At 48.9% G+C, this 24,292-nt stretch overlaps 2 protein-coding genes across 2 annotated transcripts in view; both read right to left on the bottom strand.

Moving 5' to 3' along the window:
- The window catches only part of Atp6v0a2 (ATPase H+ transporting V0 subunit a2), a 32,992-nt gene extending 21,436 nt beyond the window's left edge, over positions 1-11,556 (bottom strand). The window contains exons 1-5 of the mRNA XM_059248744.1: positions 11,333-11,556; positions 7,710-7,788; positions 4,961-5,058; positions 3,148-3,285; positions 1,523-1,611 (exon numbers count right to left, since the gene is read on the bottom strand). Coding sequence (XP_059104727.1) covers positions 1,523-1,611; positions 3,148-3,285; positions 4,961-5,058; positions 7,710-7,788; positions 11,333-11,449 — 521 coding nt within the window. The 5' untranslated portion in view covers positions 11,450-11,556. The remainder of the gene's footprint in view (positions 1-1,522; positions 1,612-3,147; positions 3,286-4,960; positions 5,059-7,709; positions 7,789-11,332) is intronic.
- Positions 11,557-15,069: 3,513 nt separating this feature from the next.
- Tctn2 (tectonic family member 2) overlaps positions 15,070-24,292 on the bottom strand; it is a 26,432-nt gene continuing 17,209 nt past the window's right edge. Inside the window, exons 12-18 of the mRNA XM_059249383.1 lie at positions 22,206-22,283; positions 21,138-21,249; positions 19,845-19,951; positions 17,656-17,812; positions 16,406-16,531; positions 16,231-16,319; positions 15,070-15,423 (exon numbers count right to left, since the gene is read on the bottom strand). Of these exons, the coding sequence (XP_059105366.1) occupies positions 15,296-15,423; positions 16,231-16,319; positions 16,406-16,531; positions 17,656-17,812; positions 19,845-19,951; positions 21,138-21,249; positions 22,206-22,283 (797 nt within the window). The 3' untranslated portion in view covers positions 15,070-15,295. The remainder of the gene's footprint in view (positions 15,424-16,230; positions 16,320-16,405; positions 16,532-17,655; positions 17,813-19,844; positions 19,952-21,137; positions 21,250-22,205; positions 22,284-24,292) is intronic.

The following is a 24,292-nucleotide window of genomic DNA, read 5'->3' as shown; positions in this document are numbered from 1 at the left end:
CTTTATTGAATGCCCAAGTAAGGAACTCAGGGATATGAGATAATTTTTTTAAAAGCCATAGCTGGAGATGTAATTCAGTGGCAGAGCACTTGCCTAGAAAGTGCTAGGCTCTGGGTCTCATCTCAAGAACCACAAAAAAGAAAAAGAGGGCTGGCAAGATTGCTTAATGAGCGAGGACGCTTATAGCCACGCCTGACCTTCCCTAGTAGAAAGTGATCCAACCCTGAAAAGTTGCCCTCTGGTCTCCATATGCGAACCATGGTATGCATGCACCAACCCCAAACACACACACGAGATAAATGTTAAGAAAGAAAGAAAGAAAAAAACAGCAGGAGATAGATCAGTAGTTAAGAGCACTGGCTGTTCTTCCTGAGGACCTGGGTTCAAGTCCCAGTACCCTCGAGGTGGCTCACAACGGGCTATCACTTCAGTTCCAGGGGATCTGATGGCCTCTTCTGGCCTCTGTGAGCCTCAGGCACATTCACGGTATCCAGACATACAAACAAGCAAAAACAATCATACACATAAACATTTTTTTAATTAAAATAAAGAAAAGAAAATCATAAATTTAAAAAAATTAAGTAAAATTTTAGAAAAGGAAGTAACGAATTTAAAAAGAATTAAGTAAAATTTGCTGGGCGATGGTGGTGCACACCTTTAATCCTAGCCCTCGGGAGACTGAGGCAGGAGGATTGCTAGTCCACAAAGTGAGCTCCAAGACAGCCAGGACTGTTTCACAGAGAACCCTGTCTCAAAGAAACAAATAAACAAACAAACAAACAAACAAGAATTAAGTAAAATTTAAAACAAAGAGAGCCGCAGACCCCCGAGGAAATGAGCTCTCACTGGGTCAGACAAGCAGAAAGAGCAGACGGCAGTGCCCGGCACACCTGCCATCCCTGCACCGGGGAGGCTGAAGCAAAAGGTCACAAGTTCAAGGTCATCCTCAGCTACATAGTGAGTCTGCAGCCAGCCTGGGCTACATGACACCTTGTCTAAAGAAGAAGAGGATGAGGATGTGGAAGAAACAACAAAGGAAAAAGGAACAGAGACAGAAGCAGCCACCGGAAACATAATTCACAAACAGAACCAGGTTTAACTCCAGAGCCCACGTGACGAGAGAGAACTGACTCCGGTTAGTTGTCCTCTGACTTCTGGCACATGAGTAAATAAATGTAGAAAATATCAACAAACAAACAAACAAACCCCATCACTCAGAAGAAGCCTGTGCTTCCTCCACAGGACCTGGTGTTTCAGTGACAACACTGTCGGGCTCACAGGAGTCCGCCCTGGGCAACACAGACATTGCTTCTTTCCAACTCAATATACCAACAGAAGAAATCCCCACGGCATTCAGCTACGTCAATACTGTGTGTGGGATTAAGTCCAATGTACAGGAGCCCAGTGTTCTCGGACAGACGCTCACTCTGGGCCAATCCCAGGCTGTAAATGGCCCATTCACCCGCACTATGGCCCATGTCTCCTATTCTACGGGAAGGGCTTGGTGCTCACTGTCACCTACCCCAGCTTGGCGCCCAGCCTCTGCATGCAGCTGTAGTCCAACAGAGAATCGTTCTCTAAGGCGGGGAACTCCTCATAAGTGGGTTCAAACTGGAAAGAGACGGAAGCAGGCACACTGTTAACAGACTCCACCCTCACAAGCTTCCAGACAAGTCCACAGAGGCATGACCTGAGCACCAGGTACGAATGACACCTGAGTCAGGAAACTGCCCCATAAGGAAAGACACTCTGCCAAGCTTGTCAGGTGAGCTGCTGGGCAACATCCACACGTACAGTGGCTCTAAGTGAGGCTGTCCCAGCTCAAGAGACAGCAACCGTATCTCGGGTCAGACTCAGAAGGGATGGGCTCCCTCCCATGCACAGCCCAACGTGGTGCAGGCTGAGCAGCCATAGCTGAGATGCTCTGAGCATATGGTGACGCTCAGGGTACCCACACCAACACCCCAGCCCACTAAGCCTCCAGCACCCTTGTGGACCAGTCTTCACGCAGAAGGAGGTCTTCTTGCCCCCTCTGCTCACAGTCATTTGGAAGAACAAAGTTTTTGTGTTTTTTTTTTTTTTCTCATGATCATAAAACACTTTGCTTAGGGCTGGAAAGATGGCTCAGTGGTTAAGAGCACTTGTTACTCTTCCAGAATTCCTGGATTCATTCCCAGCACCCACATCTCTGTTCAAAACTGTCTGTAACTCCAGTTCCAAGGTACTAGGCCTCTATCTGTACACTTGGTGTGCAGGCAAAACACCCACATACATAAGATAATAAAATAAAATAGAGGCCGGCCGGAAAGACAGCTTAGGGTTAAGAGTGCTGACTGCTCCTCCTGGGGACCTGGGCTGGATTCCCAGCACCAACACGGCAGCTCACAACCCTCTCCAACTCACACACGTGGTGTACAGATCTATATGCAGACAAAACATCAATACACATAAGTAAATGTAAAACATTTTAAACAGTTTTTTTTTTTTGTTTGTTTGTTTTTTTGTTTTTTTGGTTTTTCGAGACAGGGTTTCTCTGTGTAGCTTTGCGCCTTTCCTGGAACTCACTTGGTAGCCCAGGCTGGCCTCGAACTCACAGAGATCCGCCTGGCTCTGCCTCCCGAGTGCTGGGATCAAAGGCGTGCGCCACCACTGCCCGGCTAACAGTTTTTTTAAAGGTTAAAAAAACAACCAAAAAACCTTCTTCTCAACTGAAAATGAAAGCATCTCATGGTAGAAAGTAGTGTCTCGGCTAAAACCACCAACACAGGAAGAAGTACATAACCCAGCCTAAAATAAAGCAGAGGCTGGTGTCTCACTTGAAACAAAGGAAACAGAAACACATCTACGGCCTGAAATGCCAGAGCTCAGAAGGCTGAGGTGGGGAATCACTCCAATGTCAAGGCCAACCCGGTCTAATAATGAAACCTGGTCTCAAAAACAAAAAAGGAAATTTTAGCAGGGCCAGGAGATGGCTCGGTGGGCAGGGTGCTTGCAGTGTGACTGAGCCGGCTTTAATCCAGGACTGCAGCAGAGGAAGCACAAGGATCAGTGATTCGAGTCAAGCTGCACGGGGAGACTGTCTCACAACTCCAACCACAGGCAGAGGCAGGGGACTGTCACGGGGTGCTTCCTCCTGCCGGCATGTACCTCCACATTCCGTTTAAGGAAGGTCTTCGTGATCCTCAACATGTGGGTGTACTCCACCAGTTCCAGCAGGTTCTTCCGCAGCTTCTCCTTGTTCTTGGTGACTTCCCTCAGCTCCACCTCGAGTTTCTGCAGCTGTTCCTACAACGACAGAGCTGCAGCTGAGAGCAGGCTTAGTCAGGGTGACACCCTCCCCACCACCCCACAGTCACCGAGGCTACGAAAGCCACAGTGCCCGGCAGTGGCAGCGGCGGCAAAGAGCCAGATGCAACTGTGCCGGACAGGGTGTAAGGACACGGCAAGCTTGCAAGGTCCACCACCTATTTTAGTTCAGGGTGCGACCACACCACCTGCCATCAACACCTGAGGCTGCAGCACCCCAGATGCCCCTCCCCCAGCCCCGTTGCTGGCATCTTCCCTTCAGCTGCTTGTCCACCCACACATCCAATCTCCTTTTCTTTTGTGTGCAACGGAATCAACACAAGATCATCGTTTCTGAATGCTCTCCTGCCGCCAGCTTAGAAGTCTCTGCTGGTCTCACCAGACAACTAAGGATGTAAGGTTCGGTGCTTATAACCAGGTTAGCCTGCTCGCTTACATATTCAAACAATGGACACAGACTTTGTAAAACAAACCACTGAGCCGGGTAGTGGTGGCGCACGCCTTTAATCCCAGCACTTGGGAGGCAGAGCCAGGCGTATCTCTGTGAGTTCAAGGCCAGCCTGGGCCTGGTCTACAGATTGAGATTCAGGACAGGCACCAAAACTACACAGAGAAACCCAGTCTCAGAAAAAACAACAACAAAAACCACAAAACAAACCACCGAGCCAAGGCAAACTCATTGAAAACAAAGCCCCCTGCTCCTCCTCTGCGCTCTGCGTCACCCCAACCTTCAGCAGCCCGCTGTCCATAGTACGTCCTAACCGGGCGCTGTCCACAGCTCCATCATAACCAGGCCATCAGCCAAACCAGAGGACTGCCAGTGCTGCTGGGAGGGCGCCATGTGTGGTGTAGCTTCTTCCTCCCAGACAGACAGAGCAGCAGGCCACAGGAGGGCCTTGGCAACGCCACGCCAGTATTTCAAGAGTGAGGAAGAACCAGCATAGTTCTTCTGAGTGCCAAACCCTAACCAGAAAAGTCTAGAAGGGCAGGTGTGCTGGTGCAGGCCTTTAATCCAGGCACTCAGAACCAGAGGCAAATAGATCTCTAAGAGTTCAAGGCCAGCTTGGTCTACAAAATGAGTTCTAAGCCGGCCAGGGTTACATACTGAGACTTTGTCGATAGATAGATAGATAGATAGATAGATAGATAGATAGATAGATAGATAGATAGAAAGAAAGAAAGAAAAAACAAAAATAGTCTGGAGCCTCAGGTACCACCCAGTGTTCACTGGAGAGCTGGGGTAACGGCACCATATCCTTCATCCTCACTCGATATGCCAGCTACCTGGAACCACTCAGGTGTTCCCTGGCCTGCTGAATTCCTGATGGGAGCTTGGAGCGGGAAGAGCGGGAAGCCCAGGCCTGCAGCCCCCAGCGCTGGCACATGGCAGGTGTGCTGCGATGGGGAATCCCTGAGTGAGAATCCTGCAACCCGCCACCACACAACAGCGACTAAACTCTCCTCAGCCCTCTCCAGCAGCAGCCCTCCTCAGCCAGACAAACAGAGCCACGGTTCACTGAGGGTGTGCGAGCGACACCACTGTTCTTTACGTCAGGCCACAGCTCTGGACAGAGAGGCAGAGAAGGTCGAGCACTGTGAAGGTAACCAGGCAGCCCTGGGACTGTTGCTGACAGCGTCGTCAGGAGAGAGTTACCTGCATTTCTAGAACGTGTTTAAGAGGTGGTGCAGGAGGACTGGGCTCTCCCTCAGGCAGGGGAATATCAGCTCTGGTAATTTCCTGTACCAGGTACACTGTGAAAATAAGATGCACAGTCAGTCTCACTGTGACCCTTTGGGATCAGATGTGCAGACCCTGCCTGTCCTTGTCACCTCCAGCAGCTTCTTCCAGAGACGGGCACACACTGGCTAGAGCTCCCCAGCTCCTTTCCTTCCTAAAACCCAGGTGAAAACATGCTTGGGGACCTGCTCCTGTGGAAGACTGGACACACACTGAAGGTGCAGACTGGACCCTCACAGAAGCGGCAGGCTGGCACTCCCTACAGGGTCCTCAGAGGGAACCTGACAGCCATGTCACTCCACCACACAATCTATTAGTACACAAATACCAGCACCCTAAGCAAGAGATTTCACATGACTAAAAGTTACTGTCAACATTAAGGCTGGAAGCTGGATATAGTGGTACACACCTTTAATCCCAGCACTCGGAAGGCAGAGGCAGGCTGATCTCTGAGTTTGAGGCCAGCCTGGTCTACGGAGCGAGATCCAGAACAACTAGCAACCCAGAGAAACCCTGTCTTGAAAAAAACAAAAAACCTTCTATTAGGGCTGGAGCGCCGGCTCCGTGCACTGCTCCTGCAGAGGACCCAGCTGAGTTCCCACCGTCCACCTCAGGCAGCTCAAAATGCTACCTCCAGTCCCAGAAGATCTGATGCCCTCTTCTGGCTTCCCTGTGCACTGCACTTATATGTACATAGCCACACACTGACACATGATTAAAAATAATGAATCTTTTTAAAAAAAATGTTATTGTGGGGGCTGGAGACATGGCTCAGAGGTTAAGAACACTGACTGCTCTTCCAGAGGTCCTGAGTTCAATTCCCAGCAACCACATGGTGGCTCCCAACCATCTGTAATGAAATCTAGTGCCCTCTTCTGGCATGCAGACAGAACATTGTATACATAATAAATAAATAAATCTTAAAAAAAATTTTTATTGTTATTAAAAACTCTTAACTAAAAGTTCAAGTGTTGGCTACAGAAATGACTCATCACTCAACAGCACAGGCTGCTCTTCCAAAAGACCTAAGTTCAATGCCCAGCTCCCACACTGGGCAGCTCACAACCATGTGTAACTCTAGCTCTAGGGGATACAACACACCTCTGACCTCCAAGGGCATCTGCACTCAGGAACACACACACACACACACACACACACACACATACACACACACACACACACATACACACACACACACACACATACACACACACACACACACATACACACACACACACACATACACACACACACACACACACATACACACACACACACACACATACACACACACACACACACACACACATACACACACACACACAGAAAAACACATGCACATAATTGAAAATAATAAAAATATGCTGGGTGCTGGTGGTGCACGCCTTTAATACCAACACTTGGGAGGCAGAGGCAAGTAGACTGCTGTGAGTTTGAGGCCAGCCTGGTCTACAAAGTGAGTTCCACGGCAGCCAGGGCTGTTATACAGAGAAACCCTATCTAGAAAAACCAAAATAATAAAAATAAATCTTAAAAAAAAAAAAAAAGCTGGGTCTTATGGCTCAGGCCTGTCATCCCAGCACTTGAGAGAAAAATGCTGAGGACCAGTAGTTCAAGGTCCACCTCAGCTACATACTGAGTTTGAGGCCAGCCTGGGCTACATTAGATCCTGATCCACCCTACTCCCCAAAAAAAACAAAAAGGAAAGAAAAAAAGGAAGAAGGAAGGAAAGAGAGAGAGGGAGGGAGGGAGGAAAAAGAAATCTCTAATTACGGGGAGCTCCTAGCTGAAGAGTTATTAGCAACTGACAGCAACCAGGGTAGGCAGAGTCCTTAACTTAGGGGGCTATGACCACCAGTCAGTTGCCCATGTCCACACCCACGAACATAGGGGTGGCACTAGCTGGACTTGGTAAGTCACTGAAGACAAACAGGACAGGAAGTTAGGAGAGGGAAGGGTTTGGAGAATCAAGGAGGAGGAGCTGGAGGGAGAGAGTGAGGGATGAATATGATCAAGATGCACTGTATATATGTATGAAATTTTCAAAGAATAAAAAAAATCCCTCGTTAAAAAACAAACAAGTAACTATTAATAATCAGAACTCATTCTAAAAGTCAAGACTCTTACACCCAGACTACTTTGGGGTAACTCTTACAGGTTTTAGAGGTGAAGGAAGTCCCAGGGGCTACTGACTTGTAACAGCTAAGCAGAGAACACCAACCTAACCAACCCATTCACAAAGGAAGCCCTGCAAAAACACCAAGTGATATCAAGCCATTTCCTGCCTTTCTTGTTCCTAAATAAGGGCTTAAATTAAGTAATATTTTAACATGTACACAAGGTTTTAACTTATAAAACAAACTATACAGGATTAGCTGAATAAACCATGGCACATCAATACTAAGAAATACTCAGCTGCCATCAAAAATGAAGAGCCTAAGTTTATACACAAAAGGGATGTCCCAGCAAGGACCATTAAGTGAGAGACAAAGCCCACAACAGTCATGTAAAAAATCCTTCCTTCTACAGTCTATGGAACAATGAATACACGCCACCACTCCCCACCCAGCTACTTCTCTCCTTTCTCTTGTCCATATTTTCTAAAAGAAACCGATAAGCTTATACTAAACTAAGCACTTAATTATTACAACGGAGACAAACTCACCCAATATTCGCTCTAGCTCCTCACACCTCTTCACCTCGCCAACGAACTTTCTTTGAAAAGAACTTACATTTTGGTTGAGCTGAGAAAAGGAAGAAAATTTTGTTTTAAGTTCCTAAAATTTTCAATTTGTTTTTATTAATCTAATTATTTAAAACATTTTGATGGTGGGATCAAATGCAGGCCTGGTGACATTAAATTTTATTTATATCTGTCTAGTCTAAAATTTGTTGGTGCTGGGGTCACTGAGCTAAGGTAGACTCTGTTGAAGGAAAACAGTACTGCCACAGGGTTGGAAGGTGTACAATGTCATCAGCTACGATGAAGGGGAAGTGACAGGGCTTTTCTGGACAGCAAGTTGGCACTGCCACCAGAAACACCTGAACAATAGCCCTTGGCTCAGAAGTAACCCATAAAAAGCCATAGATTTAAAGACAAATATGAATATGGATGTAAAACTTATAAAAACAGCAACCTCAGACTCAGAGAACATGTACATCAAAAACTCAATGACAGGAAATTGTTGAGGGAGGTCAGTTGGTGAGTGCCTGCCCAGCACCCAGGAGGCACATAAAACTGGGTGTGGTGGCATATACCTATAGTTTCAGCACTTGGGAGGTGGGGCAGGAGGATCAGAAGTTCAAGGTCATTCCCAAGTCCATTTGGTGTTCAAGGCCCTGCCTCTAAATAAACAAATAGATAAATAAACAAATCAGATTATAATGAGTTGAAAAGTGAACATGTTAATTTCTTCCTGAATCACATACAGTATTCTTAACAATAGCAGCAATATCTTACTTTTCTTTTCTTTCCTTTTTTTTTTTTTTTTTTTCCAAACAGGGTTTCTTTGTGTATCCCTGTCTGTCCTGGAACTCACTTTGTAGACCAGGCTGGCCTCGAACTCAGAGATCCACCTGCCTCTGCCTCCCAAGTACTGGGACTAAAGGCATGTGCCACCATGCCCAGCTAATACCCTACTTTTCTAACAGTCATTTACAAGGACAGGCATTTAGGGTACAAGTTGCATCTGTACTGATTTGCAGCATTTGCACTGGACTCCACAACCAGACTTGGTGCGCAACTGCTCACACAGCCACGGAAGCAGCCACGGAAGCAGCCACTCACGCAGCCTCAGCTCTTGTGGGGGATTCTCAACTATTAAAGCGTTAAGCAGAAGAAAGATCAGAACTGGAGTGGCACTTCTCTGTCTCATTCCCTTTCACTTCTGGAGGTCACTCTCATCCAGATGAATCAGACACAGTGGCTGCTGTGGAACTGAGAGTGGGAACCAGGAGCCAGGAACCAGCCCTGCCTGCAGCTCTACGTGCCAGTTTCCTATCCCCAGTGGCTGCACTCTTAACCCAACAGGAGGATCTTTTGTGAAGAGGGGTGCTCCTGCCACAAGGATACAAACGCCCAGCAGCAGTAGCAGCAGCAGCTTAGACAGTCAGTTTTTCTTGCTGTGTGGGTTACAAAATGTGTTTGTTTGTTTGTTTTATTTTGGGGGGGGGGCACTTCACTTAAGGCTGCAGTTACTTTAATTCAAAAGTAATGGTGTAAAAGTACATTTCAACAGACCCTCTTGTTTTTTACGATTTATTTTATTATTTCTGTGTATGTGTTTGTGTCAGGGCACATGAGTGCAGTGTGCCTGAAGAAGCCAACGGAGCTGGAGCGGCAGACCCCTGGGAACCTCCTGGCATGGGTGCTGGGAACTGAATTCTGGTCCTCTGCAAGAGCACTAAGTGCTCTTTAATTGCTACACCATCCCTCCAGTCTCCTTTTTCCTTTTTTGAGATATCTCCCTATGGAGCCCAGGCTAGCCCTGAACTCTCCATCCTCCTGCCTCAACCTCAAGAGTGTTGCATCACCATGCCCAGCTCCAGATGCAGTCTGTGCGAGTAGCGCTGAACCCAGGAGAGCAGGCAAGCTACAGCATTCACTGTCTTTCCAGTCCCAGCAATCAAAGGGCCAAGAAGGAAAGCTGTGCACACAGTAAAGATGGAACTGAGCCCACCCGTTCCTTTAGGGCCACAGCCTCTCTTTTTCCAGATCTTCCCACTTCAGTCACTACGAAAATCTGTCAGCTGCCCCACCCCCTCCAAGGAAGACAAGCAGAAAGGCCCGAATAAGTCAAAAAAGGGCTGGTGATCCCACCCCATCAATGAGCTTGGGACCCCTGCCATGAACTTTAACAGCAATGCCCAAGCTTACAGGCACCTGACACCCAGCACCCCTCAAGACTCGGCAAAGCACACTCATTTTATTTCCCTCCTGCAAAGGTCGGCAGCACTTACTCTTCCATCAACTCTCCGTTTAAAAGGAACCTGAGTGCACCCTGGATCTCACGTAACAGTACTCAGTGAAACCTGAGGCCCTGAGCTGATTACAGCGCTTGTTCAGCCCCTGAGATTGAAGCGTGATAAGTGTCTTGGCCTGAGTCCTAGCAGGATGGAACAAATAGACCTGATATAAAAGCCTACTTCCCTTGCGACTGCTGCCTGGATCTTTCTGGTGCCACTCACAGTACCACACCCTACCTGTCAGATACGAAGATCCAAGGGCTGTAGTCCAAGTGGCTCTGGGACCCAGGAAGAGCACCACACCTTGCCTGTGCCCTCACCTGTCACCCAGGAGCCCCCCATGACAATGTAATGACCACCCGTGTCCGATCATGAGAGTAAGGACCCATCAGAAAAACACAGAGAAATGGCCAGAAGCCCAAACTGGTTGGGTTCGACTCCATCAGCAGGTATCAGGGCCTGTGTGACTGCCTTTCTCCACAGTTCTTCTCCTCCATAGAACTTATCCTGGTAGCTCATGACCAGTGTTTACCCAGCATCCTCCCAGACTGTGAACTCCAAGAGCACAGAGTCTTCACCTGCCTTGCTCACTGAGGGCCACCCACCCCCTCGAGCCAGAAGTCACTCAATAAAAGCTTATGTATTCACCCAACAATTGTTTATTAACGCCAATAAATGCCAGGGCCCCGTGCCACTCGTGGGAAACGAGGAAAGAACAAGTTGGGCAAGGTCCTGACCCTTGGAGGTTGGTAGCGTGCAGAGGTTGAAAATAAGCCAATGGCTGCATTCGCAAAGTGTGTTATTACAGTTGCAGAACCAGCCTCCGTTCCACACATACTGACTGTGTATGACCCAGGTCCTTGTCACTTGTCAACAACGCCGGTGCATCATCACCCAGGAGTCTAAAACTCAAAAGCTCTCTCTCCTGTCACACTTTCCCATCCCTCTTCGGGCCTCTCTTATCTCGCCTATTCCTGCTCGGAGGGGCCCCTCCTAGCTACCCAGCAAAAACCACCTCTGGGTACCCTCCTCCTCTACATCTTCCCACTGGCAGCCCCTGTTCCATCCCGATCTCAGCTCAAAGATCACCTCCTCGGAGGGGTCTTCCTTGACTACCCTGCAAAGCCCTCTCCGAGACCCTCCTCTTTTCCCTCTGACAGCTCCTGCCCCATTCGCGTCTCGGCTCAAAAGCCACCTCCTCGGAGGGGCCCTCCTTGGCCACCCTGCAAAGCCACCTCCCGGCCCGGGTCCCCGCGGCGCCCAGTCTACTTTGGCGGCGCCCAGCGCTGGGCTGCACAGGCCCGCAGGCCGCGGGACACTCACGTCTCGGAACTGCACCAGGCCCTTCTCGCCCAGCGCGCTCAGACACTCGTACGCGGTGCCCGACTGCAGGAAGAGCTGCGCCAGGCACATGCTCTCGCTGCGGAACAGGGAGCCCATGGCGGCGTCGCCTCGCTCAGCCGCCGCGGCCCGCGCACCGGCACCATGGGGCTCCGCACCGCTGCCACCGCGGCCACCGCTCAGCCGCCGCCACAGCTACCCGCCACGCCCCGCCCACCGCCGCAGCCGGTTCCGGTTCCGCCCCGGGGAACCGCCCATCGCAAGCTAGCCAATGAACGATCGGGATTGTGGGCGTCCGTCACTACGGCTCGTCCAATCGGTGCACAGGAGGGCGGGAACCCTAACTGGGTTGACCCTAAGCCGCTTTTTAGAGTTTGTTGTTTCGCTGGGGTAGAGTTAGTTTTGTTGAGAGGGGACCTGGCTGTGGCGCTCAAGCTGGCCTGGAGTTCGCAATCCTCCTGCCTCAGCTTCCCCGGTGCCAGGATTGTAGGTGTGCCCCAGTGCAGCCAGAACCTTTGGAAGACTTTTGTTTTTTCGAGTCACAGTCTATGTAGCCGGGCTGTCACTATGTAGTCCAGGCTGGCCTCGAACTCAGAGATCCACCTGCCTCTGCCTAGGAGGTGTCATCACGCCCGGCCCTTTTTAAGACTTTGATCCCCCCCCACACACACTTTTCTTTTTGAGTCAAGGTCTCACTATGTAGCCCTGGCTGTCCTGGAACTCACTATGTAAGCCAGGCTGACCTCCAACTCACAGAGATCATCCTTCCTACAAGTGCAGAAATTAAAGGTGTGCACCACTGCGCCCCGCGGACTTCTTTACTTTCTTTATTTTGAAGAATTTCATACATGTATACAACAAAAATATCATATTCATCCCGTTTCCCTTTCCAACTCCCACAGTATTCCAAAACATTTCAAACAATCCAAATCAATTTCATTTCATGTCTTTTTTTTTTTTTTGTGATGATCCGATAAATCCAATTAATGCTGCCCAGGTGTGCATGGGTATGGGACCATGCACCAGTGGATGGGAGACCCACTTATTTATTTATTTATTTATTTATTTATTTATTTATTTATTTATTTAATTTTTGAGGTAGGGTCCCATGTATCCCAGGTTGGCCGCAAACTCTTTAAGTAGCTAAGGATGACTTTGAACTCCTGATCCTCCTGCCTCCAACCTCCCACCCTCTTACCCTCAGTGCTGAGATTACAGGCAAGCACTATGGCATTGGGTCTGTGTGGCCTGGGGATGGACCCCAGGACTTCATAGATGCCAGGCAAGAACTTTTAATAACTTCAGCAGTTTGGTGGTGGTTGTTGTCTTTGTATGAGTCCTAGGGTCAGGGGATAGCTCAGGAGTGAAGAGCACTTACAGCTCCTGCAGTAAGTTTTGGAGTTCCCAGCACCCAGGTCAGGTGTCCCACAAACGCCTGCAACGCCTTCTTCTGACCTCCATAGGCTTCTGCACACATTCACTCAAGCACACACATAAATGAATCTTTTAAAAGGATTTTTATTATTTTAAGGAGTGTGTGTGTGTGCGCGCATGCACATGACTTGCAGAAGCCAGAGGATTCAGATCCGCAGGAGATGGAGTTGTAGTGAGCCACTAGACGGGGTAACCAAACTCAGGTTTTCTGAAAGGGGAACATGTGCTCTTTACCACTGAGCCATCTCTCCAGGCCCAATAAATAAATATATGTTTGGGGGGGTCAGGAGGAGTGTCTTTTTTGGGGGGGTTGTGTTTCAAGACAGGGTTTTGTAGCTAGTGTTTTCCTGCCTGGCCCACAGTCAGGACAAATCTCTCTCACCCGCCAGTCCCACAGCCACTCAGACCCAACCAAATAAACACAGAGACTTATATTGCTTACAAACTGTATGGCCGTGGCAGGCTTCTTGCTAACTGTTCTTACAGCTTAAATTAATCCATTTCCATAAATCTATACCTTGCCACATGGCTCGTGGCTTACCGGGATCTTCACATGCGGCTTGTCATGGCGGTGGCTGGCAGTGTCTCTCTCTCAGCCTTCCACTTCCCAGAATTCTTCTCCTTGTCCCGCCTATACTTCCTGCCTAGCCAATGGCCAATCAGTGATTTATTTACTGACCAATCAGCAACACACTTGACATACAGACCATCCCATAGCAGGGTTTCTTTGTGTAGCCTTGGCTGTCCTGGAAATAGCTCTGTAGACCCAAACTCACAGAGATCCACCTGCCTCTGCCTCCCGAATGCTGGAATCAAAGGTGTGCACCACCACGGCCCAGCCAGGAGGAGAGTCTTAACCACTTTGTGTGCCATAAAGTTCTGTTCCAAGTATAGAACCCTTTGGTTCTTAGTGAAGATACACAGGGTGCAGCCATCATCCTAAGGCAGTCTGAGAGCATTCTGTTAATCTCCAAGACATCACTGGCTGGCTTTGTCACAGTGGGTTTGCCAGCCACGGAACTAGGCCCTATGTGGTGCAATGTGTGGCCTCTGCAATCCCACTAGCCACAAGGCCAGCTTCCACACAGCTGTCATGTGACCTCTGCAATAACATACAATCTGATGCATGCTTAAAATCTCTGGCTTCTCTCATTGCATTCCAAATAAAATCCAAACCTCTCACCATAGTCCTGGATCCTTTTACTCAGCCATACCTCCTCACTTTTTCGTGGTCTACACACTCGAACTTTGGAATCCCTCAGTTTAAAACACTGGCCCACTGGACCTCATCAAAGCTGACTCCTTCAGGTCTCAGCTCAAATGTCTCTGTACCAGTTAGTGTTTACTGTCAACATGATATAATGTCACCTGAGAAGAGGGAATCTCAGCTGAGGGGTGGCACTGTAGCAGATTGCCCTGTAGCAGAGTGTGTGGTGAATTATCTTGATTGCTGGTTGATGTGGGAGGGGCCCATTATGGGCAGTGCTGCCCCTGGATAGGTGGTCCTGGCCTGTTTAAGAAGGATGGCTGAGACACTGTGGTGAAGGCCTTTTAATCCTAGCACTCAGGCAGCAGAAGCAAGTGGATCTCTCTGTGTTCTAGGGCCGGGCTGGTCTACACAGTGAGAAATACAGCACTTTAAGACTATAGCGATGCTGAGCTGGCTCATGGGTAAAGGCACTGTCGTCTACACAAGCGTGACAACCTGCCTTCCAACCCAGATCCAAGGCAGGAGGAGAAAACTGACTAACAGAGATTGTCCTCCATGTACTCACACCTGAGCTCACCCAAACACACACAGACATGCACAATAATAATAAGAAATAAAATTTAATTCTAATCTAAAGCGCCTTTGTAAGCATTTTCTACCCTTTCTCTGGAATATGAGACAGCAATCAACTGATCTTTCTTTCTTTCTTTCTTTCTTTATTTATTTATTTTGGTTTTTCGAAACAGGGTTTCTCTGTGTAGTGTTGGTGCCTGTCCTGGATCTCGGTCTGTAGACCAGGCTGGCCTCGAACTCACAGAGATCCGCCTGGCTTTATCTCCCGAGTGCTGGGATTAAAGGTGTATACCACTGCTACCTGGCTCTTTTTTTATTCTTATATGCTTGCATTAAGTCTGATCAAAATAGAACCCCTGTGATTAGGAATTTGTGCTGGGCTTAGGTCTCTGACATCCAGGGACACCATCAACTCCCCTACAACCAGAGGGCAGCAAGACGGACCATTCTGGACCACTTTGAACATCTGGATAGTTGATTTAAATTCACTTAACACTAAGCATTTCTACAAAAATAGACATTTTGTTTATTAAAATGTTTCAGAGAGGCCAGGTATGGTGGTACACGCTTTTAACCCAGCACTCCGGAGGCAGAAGCAGAAGATCCCTGTGCATTTAGAGGCAAGCCAGGGCTACATAGTGAGACCCTGTCTCAAACCAACAGGTTTCAGAGAGGCACACAGGCCTACAGGGAGCCACTGAGTGGATGCTCTGAGTCTTGGAGAAAACTCAATGGTAGACGGGCGTTGAGTGCCAGCCTTTGCACATTCTGATCCAAGGATGACTGAGGAGTGTGGCCAGCATGAGGAGGGCCAGCAGCATCAGGCCTTTGGCAACACACTGGGAACGGGGCTCTCCTGAAAGACAGCAAAAGATGACTTGTTGGGAGCACAAAGGTCCTTGCACCCACAGATCCCCAGGGAAACCAGGAATGTTAAGCATGCAGGATTGTCCTCTCATAGGAGAGAACGTATAACCTGTTTTTCCATCCAGAAGGCTGGGAATTGGAGGTGATTCACAGCCTGGTGAACTATGCTATCTGTAGGGCAAGGCCATACCAGGCTCCCACAACCAGAACCAGAGATGGGGAATAGCCCAAATGACCTGTATACTACTTGTATGACCGAGACGACAGCAGATCCTTCCCTAGGCCCCTAAGCTAGTACGGGTAGCCTATCTCTCCCTACCTTGGAAGAAAGGACATGTACTTTGAGTTGGGTTTCAATGTAATTATGTCTCCTTGTGCACCAGGAATTGTATTACATCGGGACACTTTCCCCCAAATTGTACTGTGTTTAAATATGCTGCCAATAAACCACCTGGCATCGGACTCCCAGAGTTTGATCCAGTCTGGCTAAGTCAGGCTGGACTAAATTTTCTTTTTCATCTCTTCAAGGTTTGTTACCCTGCCTGCCGTGACATTTGCAGGGACCCTACCCCATCCTGTAACAACTGAGTTGTATCCTATCTTGACTCTGAAGATAATTATTTATTAATTATTTGTGATAACCATTAATAGTTAATAAAGCATCGACAGGGGTGTGGTTTCTTCTTTTAAGTCTTTCTATGTGTTTTAGGTTGTCTGTGACATTTATACATTGGCTCTTGGATAGTTTTAATTGGCATAACATAATTGACAACACGCAGGAACCTGCCTTCCCTACCTTGGTAATACTGGGTCAGAGGGTACAGAAGTTGGGGCCAGCACAGCTCATTCCGGGTACAGTCATACTCTGTGAAGTTGATCTGGAATCTGTAAGAACACACGAGAAGGTCGCAGGAAGAACAAGTGAGCAGCAGGAAGGAACCGGCTAGCCTGTCAGCCACTGACTGGCTCACCTCGTCGGAGGGCGGGGCATCTGCGCAGGGATTTTAATGAACTGAACAGAGGCACTGAGGGGGAGGAGATCGGCCTTGTCCTCACAGGTGAGCCCACACTGGTACTGCCAGGTCACTGTGGAGAACCTAGGAGGAGAAGATTGTAAGGCAGCGTGGCCACCGTCCAGGGGAAGTCTGACTCAGGACCCCAGGGAATCCAAGTGTCACAGCATCCATTTCTCAAGTCTAGACACAGAGAGAATCTGCCAGTCCCTGTGCCCATCACTGGGTTCTCTTAGCAAAGATTGCTTTGTCTCCAACAGTCTACTATCAGCTGGCCATTTATCAAGGGCATTCCATGCCCGCAGCACAGAACTAAGGTGTTTTTTACATATTATGGCAAGGAATTCTCAAAACGGTACTGTGGGACTGGGGTATTGCTCAGTGGTGGAGCCCTGCTTAGGAAGAGAGGCCACTGGCTCCATCCCAACGCTCTGAAGTAGATCTGATGGGAAAAAGGCATCCCTCCTCCTATTCTGGTAACTGCTCCCCAATGTTCTCTAGAGGTGGGGACACACCACTCGCCACTCTCCATTCAGTAGGTCAGAAGACACCAGTCTGAATCCAGAGCTTGCCTGTCACAGCTGTTGAGGGTCCTGGCCATAGCACATGGCTCTGAAAGGACCATGTGACCCAGCTGGGCAAATGTAAGTCTGCCCAGATCTCTTTTGACAAGGCGGCCTCTCAGCGAGGCTGAGCTGGTGCTGGCCCTGCAGGACTGAGGCAGACGTCCCTAAGAGTGAAGGCAGTCCCAGGGCAGGGCGAGCCGGAGGTGACAAGGCAGAGGCCCTCTCTGAGCTTGCGGCATGGGGACTCTGCCAAACTGAACGGCCTGCATCACTTTTTGCTAAGTGGGACCTGTCACATGAGGGAGAGACGTAACACACAGATACCGTCATTTCTCAGATGAGGCGACTTACATGTCAAACTGTCTAAAGCCTCACACAGTTCCGTGATCTGAACCTCTGGTGCTGGCAGAGCCTCCAGCCAATGGCCACACTCTGTCGTCAGGTGTCACTCAGGCTCACGGCGTTAAGTACCACACACAGCAGCAGCTCTCACACGGGTTCAGTCTCAGACACAGTTTGTGCCTTCGGCTCACCACAGCCAGATCCCTAACAATCCCCGTTTGCAAGCGCGCAGATTCCCGCCGAGCATTTCTAGCCTCTGTCCTGCTCTAGACTTTGGTAACTCTCAGGAGGGGACCACACCTTGTCTCCACGCCGAGGATCTCCTGCTGAGACACCCCTTCCACGGACCCAGCTTCGGCAATGAGGATGCGGATGGTGAGCTGGGCAGGGACTTCTGGGCAGATGCCATTTGCGCTGCTCAGGGGCAGGTCGGCACCTGTATCGGGGGCGTCAACACCTGCAGGAATGTCGAGTGAAACATCTGTTAAGAGTAGCCATCCTATAGTGTCACACATGACACCCTAAGGAACGGAAGGTGACATGGCCTGGCTCCCAGTCCCGAGGCTCCACTCTCTAGCAAGCTCTGACTGTCGTCACTCCACGGCTATGTGACCTCACGTCCACCCAGCAGAAACAGGTACTACTCACCTGGGTGGTGTCTAAATGCTTCTCTGTGTGGGTGAATGAGGTTCCCAACCCACATAATAAAACTAAGCATAAAGAGTCTGTGTCTGGAGCTGCAGAGATGTCTCAGCACTTAGGAGCACGGGCTGCTCTTGTGGATGACATAAGTTCAGTTTCCAGCACCAACATATAACTTCAGTTCCCAACAACCACCTATAACTCCAACTCCAGGGGATCTGATGCCCTCTTCTGGCCACCAAGGGCACCAGCACACATATAGCATAAACTTCCACAGACACACACACACACACACACACACACACACACACACAAACACACACACAAATAAAAATAAAATCTTTTCTTAAAACAGAGAAAATGATCAGAGTCTAAGCTTGTCCCTGAAAGCCCCCAAGTATTCTGTCGGGGACAATGCAGGACCACAGTAAAGAGACATAGGCTACACCCCCGTAATCAGATTGGTGACTACCCTAACTGTCATCATAGAGCCTTCATCCAGTAACTGATGGAAGCAGATGCAGAGATCCACAGCCAAGCACCAGGCTGAGCTCCGGTAGTCCAGTCAAAGAGAGGGAAGAGGGATTATATGAGCAAGGGGTCAAGATCATGATGGGGAAATCTAGAGACAACTGAACCAAGCTCATAGGAACTCACAAACTTTAGACCAACAGCTGTGGAACCTGCATGGGACCAGACTAGACCCTCTGCATTCAGGAGATAGTTGTGTAACTTGGTCTGTTTGAGGGGCCCCTGATAGGGGGATCAGGATCTATCCCGGGTGCATGAGCTGGCTTTCTAGAGCCCATTTTCTATAGTGGGACACCTTGCTCAGCCTTGATGTAGGGGAGAGGGGTGTTGTCCTGCATCAGCTGAATGTACCAGGCTTTGCTGACTCCCCATGGAAGCCCTTACCCTTTTAGAGGAGGGAATGGAGGGTGGGTCAGAGGTGGGAAGGCTAGCAGGGAGCAGGAGAGATGAGAGAGGAATCTGTGGTTGGTATGTAATTAAAAATGAATTAAAAAAATTCTTAAATTAAAAAAAAAAGTCACAGGCTATGCTAGATCGTCATCGCCCTATCAGAAGTCATATAAAAAAGATATTTAAAACTCACCCTAGCGTCTTTGGTTCCTATGGGTTACATAAATAATCAGTTTCCTGCCTGGAGGCACTGTAACAACACTACCAAGCCCAGAGTCACAAGAGAGCGAGCTAGGCAGGCCCCTTAGGGCCACACCCCGGTCCCTGCTCAGTCCCCTACAAAGTGAACAATTCAAGCCGAGTGACCGTCTCCACTTTCAGGCTGTTTCTTTTTGTGGACCGGTTTTGGATCTGGGAGGAAGTTGGTGCTGGGCTCAAACCCAGGGGCCCTGCACAGACTAGACAGGAAACTGAGTCACATTTCAGTCCGATTCACTTTCAGATCTTCCTGTAGAGAACTCTGCGGATCACGAGAGTATCTCCCCGTTTCCTAGCACTCATGAATCTGATTTTTCCATATCTGCCCTGCTGCGTGTTGCGCAAAAATGGATTCAGAGGTCTAGGTTGTCTGTATCTTTTCAAACTCTCTGACAAAGTGGCTTCTATAAACTAACAGGTCAGCTCTCAATGCCAATATTCTTGGGAGCTCAAAACAGTAGTACATATTGTTTTCCCCATAGGTCTCCAAGCCCAGACTTGGAGGGAGCTCATGGGGGTTTCCTGTGTGAAGCAAAAGCCATGGCAGAGCTGTGAAATGCTTCCTGCCTGCAGCAGAGAGCCCTAGTCAAATACATCGGGCTCTAGAGCCATGAGTGGTACCCCCAGGTTCAACAGCAGTAGGCCTCTGTGCATGGCCACACACTCACGTAGGACCTCCAGCCAGCCATCACTCAGATCGCCATAGTCCGAGTTGCCTCTCCTCGCGACGTGTGTTGCTTGTATCAGCAAATCCAGCCTCTGGAGGACGTTCTCCCTGCGAGGGAGGTAGACGACACTTCTCAGCCAGTGGCCAGCAGGGCTTGTCCTCAAGTCCTTGCCCGAGACTGGCCACTTGGTCTTTGCTGGGAGCCCAGATTAAAGTTTGCTGGAGAAACTGGCATTAAAAACAGGGTGCATGTGTGTGAGTATAAGCTGGAGAGATGGCTCAGCAGTTAAGAACACTTGTTGCTCAAGCCGGGCGGTGGTGGCGCACAACTTTAATCCCAGCACTTGGGAGGCAGAGGCAGGCGGATCTCTGAGTTCAAGGTCAGCCTGGTCTACAGAGTGAGTTCCAGGACAGCCAGGACAATTACACAGAGAAACCCTGACTCGAAAAACCGCTTCCCCACAAAAAAGAAAGAATGGTAAGCACATTCAAACAGAAACTAGTACAGGCCTGTCTGCAGCAGTGCACACAGCCAAACAGAGAACACAGCTGTCCATCAACCCAGGGGGATAAACAAGATGTGCTGTGAACAGACACAAAGGCAGTCTACGAGTCACCATAGAAACCAACGGAGTTCCAAAGTGTGCTGTGACATGGAAAACGGCAGAGTGGGCATGATTCCAGTTGAATATCCAGAACAGGCAAAGCCACAGGAGCAGAAAGCAGGGTACTTCGTACCCGAGGCTTTGGAGAGAAGACCTGGGAAAGTAACTGCTTATACATACAGATTTCCATTTTGGGTGATGAAAATATTTTAGAACTAGATAGAACCTTTCATGAGATCATGAAAAGCCTAAATAAATGACATTCAACTGTTTATTTTTTTTTTGCTTGTTTCTAGAGTTTTTTTAATAATTTATTTAACTTTATTTTATGTGCATTGGTGTGAAGGTGTCAGATCCCCTGGAACTGGAGTTACAGACAGGTGTGAGCTGCCATGTGGGTGCTGGGAATTGAACCCGGGTCCCTGGAAGAGCAGCCAGTGCTCCTAAGCCCTGAGCCATCTCTCCAGCCCTTGTTTTCAGTTTTTTAAGCATTTGCGTATGTGTGCGTGTACGCAGGTATGCATGTACCATGGCATACCTGGGGAGGTCAGAGGACAACTTCACGAGTCAGCTCTCTCCCACCGCATGGGTCCTGGTCTTGAACTCAGATCATCAACCTCAGCAGCAAATGCCTTCACCTGCTGAACCATCCCGAGACCCTGTTTGTTTGACAACCAACCGAGACTCACCTGAGCTGCGTACAGTTCTCATTAATCCCGACCTCCAGCAGGCAGCCAGCGAGTGCATTCTCTCCAAATAAAACGGGTCTCAGAGCGGCTGATGTGCACAAGCCCCTTCCAGCTGTAACAGAAAGATGAGTCTCCCACCGTTCTGCTAAATACAAGTCAAGATTTACTTCCGAGATTTCCCTGGAAACTCTCTCAGCGGTACCCAGGAGGCTGAGACAGGAGCATGGCGGTTCAAGGTCAGCCCGGGCAACATAGAAAGACCCAGTTTCAATCAAACCAACAAAAAGTCTTATTTTTTTTTTTCCTTTTTGAGACAGGGTCTCACCTAGCCCAGGCTGGCCCTGATTTGATTGTAGCCAAGGATGACTTTAAACTCCTGATCCTCCTGCCTCCACATCCTAAGTGCTGGGATAATAGGGATGTGCCAGCACACCAGGCTCAACAAAACGAAACCAATAACGGAAAGTAAAAATAAAGTTTCCAGTTTCCGCAAACTGGGTTATTGTTACGCTAACCCGATGTTTCCAACCTATGTGTCATGAACCCTTTGGGGGTTGCATATCGGATCTTTACATCACGATTCATAACAGTAGCAAAACTACAGTTATGAAGTGGCAGTGAAAATACTTTTATGGTTGGGAGTCACTACGACATGAGGAACTGTATTGAAGGGGTTAGGAAGGTTGAGAACCACTGGTCTAATCCTTCTGGTCTTTTCAAAGCCAAACAAAGACACCATTCTGTGCAAGAATTCCTGGACCAGATTCAGTGACTCCCTGTGAGCAGGGCTTTGCCCTTTCTGGCAGACGTGAACAACTCTTAGTGTTGCACTGGGTGCCCACTGTTCAGAGGGAATGGTTCTCTCTCCAAGAAGCAGCATGCTGGCCTCGGACAGCACAATCATGCCTGAACCGCTCTTACGAATACCCAGGACTTTAGGTATAACGTGCTAAGCATCCTTGAGGGGGAAAAGCCACAGGAACACAAAAAGCAGCCCCTGCCCACACGCCATAAACCAATGTTTCCAACTCCAGTCTGTCAGGGAGCAAATGAGGAAAACCACATCACCTGGCTGCCAGAGGTGTAAGGCAGTGACATTTGTCCCATTGGCGTGGAGGGCTCGGACCGGCTTGCCAAGCTGGTAACCTAGACATGGCAAACAAAACAGAGAGCTGGCATCTTTGCTCACATCAGACAGCCTTGGAGGCGGAGCTTTGGAAACAACACCCCTGTGGCCAGCATGGCAGCAGGTGTCCCCAACACTTGGAAGGCTGAGGCAAAAGGATGGCGATTTCTACTTATTGCTTCCATTTTTTTTTTTTTTTGACTTACTCATTTTTAGCCAGGCATGATGGCACCCATGTGCTACCCGGTTCTCAAGATACGGAGGGAGGAAGCTCAGGACACAGAACCTTGAGGGCCAGGACACTTACATTGAGGGCCATAGCACATACCTAGCCACAGCACCAACAGTTCCCAAAACGGCCCCTCACAGCAACGGCCTACTTGGTGCATATTCATACATCCCTCTCCATCCTGCAGTGTGATGTAGTGCCAGTTCTACAAATCAGGAGCCAGTCAAGGACACCAGACCATTTCTACTTCTGGTTATATTTCCCGCCATTCCTGAACACCAGCCTCCCCTAATGTATTGTATTTACCACCGCGTATCTAAAATGTTACCAACTCCACATACGTTAGCACATCTCAGGGGCTGAGCAGCTCCACAGGGTATAACAGGCACCAAGGAGACCAAAAGATCACGAGATGAGCAGATACATAGCAAGCTGGGGTTACCCTTCCCTTGACCACATGTGAATGAACATGGAGTCAGGAGACGTGAGCCCACGGCTTTGGTGGGCTAACCCCCGGAGTGAGGGTGGCCTTAAGACAGCCGCAGTGGGGCTGGAGAGACGGCTCAGTGGTTAAGAGCACTGGCTGCTCTTCTAGAGGACCCGGGTTCAATCCCCAACACCCACATGGCAGCTCACAACTGTCTGTAACTCCAGTTCTAGAGAATCCAACTCGCTTACACAGACATACATGCAGGTCAAACACCACTGCACATAAAATAAAAATAAATAAACCATACACACACAAAAAAGACAGACGCAGCACTGAGAATCCCACCAGCACGGGCTGTGACTTCCTGCTGCAGGGATGAAGGACCCCTTCAGCTAACTTTTCACCCTTCCTATGTGCCAGCATCTCCCAAGCATCTGGGAGGGAAACAGGGTCTCCTGGAGATACTGTCACAACTGCTCTGACTCAGGTGATAATGGCTGCCACACCCAGAGGGCCGTGGCCCACACAACAAGAGTATCAGGTTCCTCAAAAGGCCAAGGGCACCAGGCGGTGGCACAGGGCCTACAATCCTACCTGCTCTGAAGGCTGAGGGAGGGCATTTCAGACACAGAGTTCAAGGCCAGCCTTGGCTACACAGGACACCGTGCCTCACAAACAAAATTTAAAAAACCTCCCAGGAGCTGGGGAGACGGCTCAGTGGTTAAAAGCACTTGTTGTTCTTCCAGAGGAACCAAGGTAGGTTCCCAACACCCATGCTGGACAACTCACAACTGCCTGAAACTCCAGATCCAGGGAATCTGGCGCCCTCTTCTGACCTCCATGGGAGTCTGCACACAAGTGGTACATGTCAGTGAACACACACACAAACAAACAGAAAATAAAAATAATTTTTTAAAAAAAGCAACTCTAGAGAGATGGCTCAGTGGTTAAGAGTGCAGCCTGTTCTTCCAGAGGACACAGGTTCAATTCCCAGCACCCACACGGCAGCTCACACCTTTCTGTAACCCCAGTTCCAGGGGACCTGACAGACACATATGCAGATAAAACACCAATGCACATAAAATAAAAATAAATCATTAAAAACACCACACACACACACACACACACACACACAAAAAAAAATAGCCAGGGTGGTGGCGCACGTCTTTAATCCCAGCACTTGGGAGGGAGAGCCAGGTGGATCTCTGAATTCACATAGAGAATTCCAGGACAGTCAGGGCTACACGAGAAACCCTATGGAAAACAAAGCAAAACAAAACCAGAAAAAAAAAAAAAAAAAACCCACAAAATACAAAAATGAAAGACCAGAGGCTAGAGAGAATAAAATGTGCATTTAAAGCAACATTGTA

This window comes from Peromyscus eremicus, chromosome 23 (assembly GCF_949786415.1).
Source record: "Peromyscus eremicus chromosome 23, PerEre_H2_v1, whole genome shotgun sequence".
Lineage (NCBI taxonomy): Eukaryota > Metazoa > Chordata > Mammalia > Rodentia > Cricetidae > Peromyscus > Peromyscus eremicus.
This window is presented reverse-complemented; position numbering and strand designations above follow the sequence as displayed.